The sequence below is a fragment of the Zootoca vivipara genome, chromosome 6 (genome assembly GCF_963506605.1).
Source record: "Zootoca vivipara chromosome 6, rZooViv1.1, whole genome shotgun sequence".
In the NCBI taxonomy this organism is placed as follows: domain Eukaryota; kingdom Metazoa; phylum Chordata; class Lepidosauria; order Squamata; family Lacertidae; genus Zootoca; species Zootoca vivipara.
In genome coordinates, this window is record NC_083281.1 from 7392285 (window position 1) to 7398867 (window position 6583).

General features: G+C 48.9%; 1 protein-coding gene across 1 annotated transcript in view; it reads right to left on the bottom strand.

Annotated features, from left to right (window-relative positions):
- Positions 1-5723, bottom strand: part of LOC118087724 (protein Shroom2-like) — a 30068-nt gene extending 24345 nt beyond the window's left edge. Inside the window, exon 1 of the mRNA XM_060275369.1 lies at positions 1826-5723. Coding sequence (XP_060131352.1) covers positions 1826-1846 — 21 coding nt within the window. The 5' untranslated portion in view covers positions 1847-5723. The remainder of the gene's footprint in view (positions 1-1825) is intronic.
- Positions 5724-6583: the final 860 nt, after the last annotated feature.

A 6583-nucleotide genomic window follows, 5' to 3' on the forward strand; every position in this document is an offset into this window, starting at 1 on the left:
AAAAATTGAAATCGTGGCAGAACATTTGGGTATATAAGTACAGTCAGGGCCGTCTTAAGTGTATCGGGCACCGTGGTGCGACGGTCCCTCCGGCGCCCCTCGTGCTCCGCTGGGCAGGGCCAGGCGCAGCGGGCAGCCGGAGGGCGCGGCGCGACAGGCAGGGGCGCTGCCACCTGTGCTCCACCTCTGCCTGCTCGGCCGAAACGGCAGAGCGGCGCTGCAGTCCAGGGAGCCCTAGCTGCCGCCCCGACAGGTTTGCTCCATGGCACCTCATGTGCATGCCCGCCCACACTCCTTCAAGTCACAGCGAGCACAGACAGCGCTGCCCCACAATGCTCCGCAGCACCGCGGAGCATTGTGGGGCAGCGCTGTCTGTGCTCGCTGTGACTTGAAGGAGTGTGGCCGGAAGGTAGCCCAGGTCTCCCTCGACAGAAAAATTGCAATATTATTATTATTATTATTTACTATTATTAAGGAAAGGGGGAAACAGCTGCTGCCGAGGGATTCCCATGTTCAAACAACTCGCCTGTCAACAGGGCCGGATTTAGGTTTGATGAAGCCCTAAGTTACTGAAGGTAATGGGGCCCTTTCTATGTCCAGCTCTCCTTTGCCAACAACAAATTGTCGCTGTTTTTTGTGTTGAATGTATGCTACATGGTCATTTATGGACCTAACAGGGATCTCAAGCCATTTGCGCATATTGCCATGCGACCAGTCCATGCAGAATGTAGGCACCCTATATATAAAAAGGAGCAAACCAGGGATATTTTAGGGAGCAGGCAAGCAGGCGGGGGACATGACTTACATCCTAGGAGCCTACACAACACAAAACATGTTTGCTGTGTGTAGGTTTTATTGTATTTGTTTTCTATGTTATATTTTGGAAATGTACATCCAGTTTCTTTTTCCTTTAATTTTTTTGGGGGGGACCGCAAGAGAGTGGGGCCCTAAGCTATAACTTGTTTAGCTTATACGTAAATCCGGCACTGGCTCAAACTGTTGGATTTCTGCCCAGAAAATACGACAGAAGCAGGGAAAGTGCTTCCAAGGGGGAAACAGCCGGGGGATTCCTGCATGCAAACAACTGGCATGTCAACCACAGTTCTGACTTCATTCATTAGCTGCATTCCATTTCCCCGAGGTTTAAACTTTGGCAAAAAAACCCAACAACAACCCACAAGCATAGTTGGGGCTATTATGGGATTGCTCAGAGTCCAGGGCCCTAGGCTGGGAACCCCAGTGAAGGATAGAATCATAGAATCATAGAATCGTAGAGTTGGAAGAGACCACAAGGGCCATCCAGTCCAACCCCCTGCCAAGCAGGAAACACCATCAAAGCATTCCTGACAGATGGCTGTCAAGCCTCTGCTTAAAGACCTCCAAAGAAGGAGACTCCACCACACTCCTTGGCAGCAAATTCCACTGTCGAACAGTTCTTACTGTCAGGAAGTTCTTCCTAATGTTGAGGTGGAATCTTCTTTCTTGAAGTTTGAATCCATTGCTCCGTGTCTGCCTCTCTGGAGCAGCAGAAAACAACCTTTCACCCTCCTCTATATGACATCCTTTCATATATTTGAACATGGCTATCATATTACCCCTTAACCTTCTCTTCTCCAGGCTAAACATACCCAGCTCCCTAAGCCGTTCCTCATAAGGCATCGTTTCCAGGCCTTTGACCATTTTCGTTGCCCTCTTTTCGTTGCTGTGAGTGCCCACAAATGATGGTTTGGCGACCCCTGGTGTCGCCAAATAATGAGCCATAGGGACCAAGCGGTCTGATTGGGGTTCCCTATTTTCGGAAGGGAAAGTATTGTGACATACAAACCTCATCCTCTTGCGACCTCATGCCAGGTGTGTTGACTGGAGGGTCTTCTGATGTTGAGGTCACATGATGTCCGTCAGATGAGCTAACTAGACCCAAAGCACGGAACAAATTAAAGGGCTCAACTACCCAGTTTTTGCCTCCTGATAAGAATCACTTGAAAAAAGCTAACATGTGGAACTGGGTTTAAGTTTGGGGAAATGAGAAAGGAAAAGAACCAAAATGGCACGTCTATCTCTAGGCCTGCCAAACGCCTGGAATTTCCTGGACATAACACCCCCCCCCAAAAAAAGCTCAACTTTGGCCAAAAATAGCAACTTTTGTGTCCAGATTTTCACTTTTTGAAATATGGCGAACCTATCTATCCCTAACTCTGAAGCTGGACTTAGAATGGATACTTCTCATTGCTCCTCCTCGCTTGGATCCTGACTCCCACCTCTTCCCTCGAGGCCAGCACCAGACTGCTTTTACTCTGTAAAAGAGACAAGCCCCCTTTGTGTGGGGTTTAAATCTTAGCCCGCGCTGGAAACTTCCGAGCGAGCTGCAGTTTGCGCCATGAGGCAGAAGCTGGTGAGTTCGAGCCTACCTGTCGAATCTGGAAGGTAAATAGCAGGTTCGACAGGTAGGTGCATATAGAAGGCCACACCCAGAGTTGGTTCCAGGCCTATCATCACCAACCATCCCATAATCCAGAGAGCAAGAGAGAGAGAGATGCCAGCCTGCTTTCCTACTCACTATCTGCCATGATCGCTGCCCAACTGGCAGGGTGCAAATCATGGCATCACCAGGGCAACATCATTTCCCATGCAGGTAGAGGAGACCTGGAGCCTCCCTGCTGAGGAGCGGCACAGCTCAGCTTCCCCCACCATTCCATACATTCCCCCTTGTGACGCGGTGTGATGTCACAGGTGTGACGTCACAGATCAGGCGCTGGACCACCCCTGCTCTCCCTCCAAGGGGGCGCTTTGGAACCGTCACAACCGCAAAGCGGAGAGGAAAAAAAGGCAGGTAACCGGCGGGGCTTGGAATGGCACTATGTCCAGAAGACCAGCCGCCAGTCTGCCTTGGGGCCACCTGTTTATTCAGCGTTTCGAAGAGCCGCTAGGCAGAATGCTGGCTTCTATTGCCTGCATCTCTCTTTCCTCAGCTGCCACAGACGTTCGGCCACACTGAAACTGCCCTGGGGGCAAGAAACTACAGTGGTGCCTCGCTAGACGAATTTAATTCGTTCCGCGAGTCGCTTCGTATAGCGAAAAATTCGTTTTGTGAAGCGGCTCCCACAGGAACGCATTGAAGTGCGGTTTCCCATAGGGTGCCTCGCAAGACGGTAAAAAAAATCGTCTTGTGAGGCACCCTATGGGACGAAAAAAATTCGTCATGCGAAGCGCGCCATAGGAAACTTCGTCTTGCGAGTCTCCATTGGAATCGCAAAATGCTTTCGTTTTGCGCGTTTTTCGTCTTGTGAGGCATTCGTCTAGCGAGGTACCACTGTACTTACACAAATTGCTTTTGTGGGGAACATTTAAGTGTCAAAATCCCCACATATTTTGGATTAGAAAAAGGCCCCCCAAATGAGCCACATGTGTGTTATGTTAGACAAAGAGGAACTCAACTCTGCTTCCGTGGTTCAAAAGCCCATGGGGCATCTGGTCTCCCAATGCCTTCTGCCCCAAAAGCAGGAATCAGGAGGAATTTCCTTGGGTATATTTTTCTTTGTCCCATCCCCCCATCCCACAGGAGCTAGGGGTCCTCTACATGCTAAAGTTGCATCCGGAAGCAGTTGATATACAGGCTGAGACCCTCCCTGCCCGCAGACTGTCTCGCCAGAGTGGTGCATGCTCTGGTTATCTCCTGCTTTTGGACTACTGCAATGCTCTCTGTGTGGGGCTACCTTTGGAGGTGACGCGGAAACTACAAGTAATCCAGAATGCAGCAGCTAGACTGGTGTCTGGGAGTGGCTGCTGAGACCATGTAACACCGGTCCTGAATGACCTGCATTGGCTCCCAGTACGTTTCCGAGCACAATTCGAAGTGTTGGTGCTGACCTTGAAAGTCCTATATGGCCTCGGCCCAGTATACCTGAAGGAGCGTCTCCATCCTCATCGTTCAGCCCAGACACTAAGGTCCAGCTCTGAGGCCCTTCTGGCGGTTCCCTCCCTGCGAGAAGTGAGGTTGCAGTGAACCAGGCAGAGGGCCTTCAGGTGTTCCTGCCTCTGCTACCGTGTTTCTCCGAAAATACGCCATACCCCGAAAATAAGACATCCCCTGAAAATAAGCCACCGTGGTGTGGTTTTTTTTTTTTTTGAGGAAAAATAAATATAAGACGGTGTCTTATTTTTGGAGAAACATGGTAGCTGATTTCCCCAGTCTTCGATCTCCAGTTCATTAATTTTTCAATGCAAGGAAGATTCTCCAAATAATATAATATTCTACAATAGTTCTCTAGTTTAGCAATTTGTCATTACTACAAATATTAGAAAGCCCTCGGTCTGTCTTCTTTATTTCCTCCAATATTTCTTCACTTTGGGTGTGTTCTATTGCAGGGGGGGCAAACTCCCAAGAGACTGAGATCTACTCACAGAGTTAAAACCTGGCGGTGATCTACCCCCTTTTTAGGGGTTCAGGTCACAGTTGTTGAGCTTCTTTTAGGGAGGAGGAAAGCCACATTTTTAAGGGGTGCAGGGCAAAAATGTCGAGCTTTTTATAGGGGAGCCAAAGTTTTTGAGCTTCTTTGGGGGGAGCCAGTGATCTGCCACAGACGTCCAGTGATCTACTGGTAGATCACGATCTACCTGTTGGACATGGCGGTTTAAGAAACCCTCGTCCCTGGAGACCACAGCTTGTGTTCTTACCTTATTGGAAGACAAGTTTGGCACCCAAAAGCCTGAGAGCAGTCAAGTACATCATTCCTTGTTTTGCTAGAGTGGACATGCAAGGGAATGTCCTGGTCCAGCCTGTTGAAACTTCCTGTTCCTCCTGGCCTGGAGCATCCTTCCTTGCATGTGACTAGTGGGTGGGCATGCTCTTTCCAGACCTGGTAAAAGGACAAGGCATGCTGCCTCTCTCTTTTCCATCTTCCTTTCATCCTGCAAACTTCCGGGACTACTAACTGCAGTCACTAGGTCAACCTACATATGGGGTAAACCTGTTTGTATATGCTTGTAACTTTAAGCCTTAAGCCTGCCTTCCAGGATCACACTGTGCACTGCCTGATCATGAGTAAACTTTCTTTTTATTGTTTATGAACAACATTGTGGTGTCTTTATTCTTTTAGGAGGGATTCAAGGGGTCTTAGCAGGAAAATATTAGAACACGTTTCAACCTGAGTAAGCCAGATTGAATTGCTCATTGTCTTAAAAAAAAAACTCACATGGGTTTGCAACCAGCTTTCTGCTGAGTAAGAAGGGGAATGCACTCTTGCTTTTTTATTTATTTACTTGACCGATTTCACTGTGTGAAGGAGTTGTGAAAAGGTAGACAGAAGCTGAAAGACTAAAAAGCTTCCCCCCCCCGAAGCTCCCCCCCCGAATAGATTTGCTTCATTCCCCTCCTACCCCCAAATATATTTGCTACTTGTTTTCTTTATTGCTGCCCAAAGCTGCATTTCGTGGCGATTGCGGAGGGGGGGGGGAGGGGGTCGGAGCAGCCCGAATTCTTATTTTCGTCGATTGCAGTCTGTGTCTCAATGCTGTCTACGAAGAGAGGTCGGTGTAGGGTTTCGATACATTGGTTTGTTAGTCTTACAAGCTCTTTAACTCCTGTCTTCACCTCTTGTATTTTTTCCCATACACTTTGTATCCCATTCTCGCACGCCATGTCCAAATGTTTTGACTAGCTTCGTCCTTTGTCTTCTCAAGTTACAGGTTACAATATGGCGCATAGGCTGTTGTGCCTGAGAGGAAATCTCCCCCTTAGCTGGCCGATGCATCCAGGTTTCCGCCACCCCGTTACCGGAGAGCTTGTTCTTTTTTATGTCCAAAAATGCGGAAATCCAACTGAAAAAAAACCCCTCACCTTCCCTTGGCTCCGCTGCCACTGGGAAGGGGTTTGAAATGCTTTTTAGTGAAATCCAGAGTCCCGTTCCAGCATTGTAGCTGCAGGCTCGGCAATTGCTTCTTGATTTCTCGTGGGGGGGGGGGGAACGACCTCCATTACCTTTTAGGTTCCCCTCCTCAGTCCAAATTCTTTCCAAATCATAGAATTAATGTACTTACAGTTCCAAAAAAATTTTCTTTCTTTTTGGAGGTATCTGGCGCGCGTTGTCGCCGGCACGGAGCTTAACGTCTCAGAAGTAGCAATGTAACCCAGGGCTCCGTCCCGCTCTGCCTGCGCACGTCACCCCTCAGAAAAAGGGGTTTTCGGGCGACGAACTGGGCTCAAAAGAGCTCTGCTGGATGCCCACGTCCCCGAAAAGCCAAATTCGGGGGTTCTCAGGGTGGCCGCTTCACTCGGGCGGCGCAACCCCCTCTCTGAGTGACCGGGAACCTCGGAACCTGAAAATTCCCCGTCGGCTCTCCAATGGCGCCAGACCGGAAGTCAGTACGTCAAGAATGCTTTGATGGTGTTTCCTGCTTGGCAGGGGGTTGGACTGGATGGCCCTTGTGGTCTCTTCCAACTCTATGATTCTATGAGATGAACTCATAGTTTATTGTGCAACCCCTAAGAAAAGCCTGCCTTTCAGGGATCAAATCATGAACTGAAATGTGAGTAAGCTCTTTGCTATTTTACTCAGAAAGACTCTCATGTCTTTATTCTTTTAAG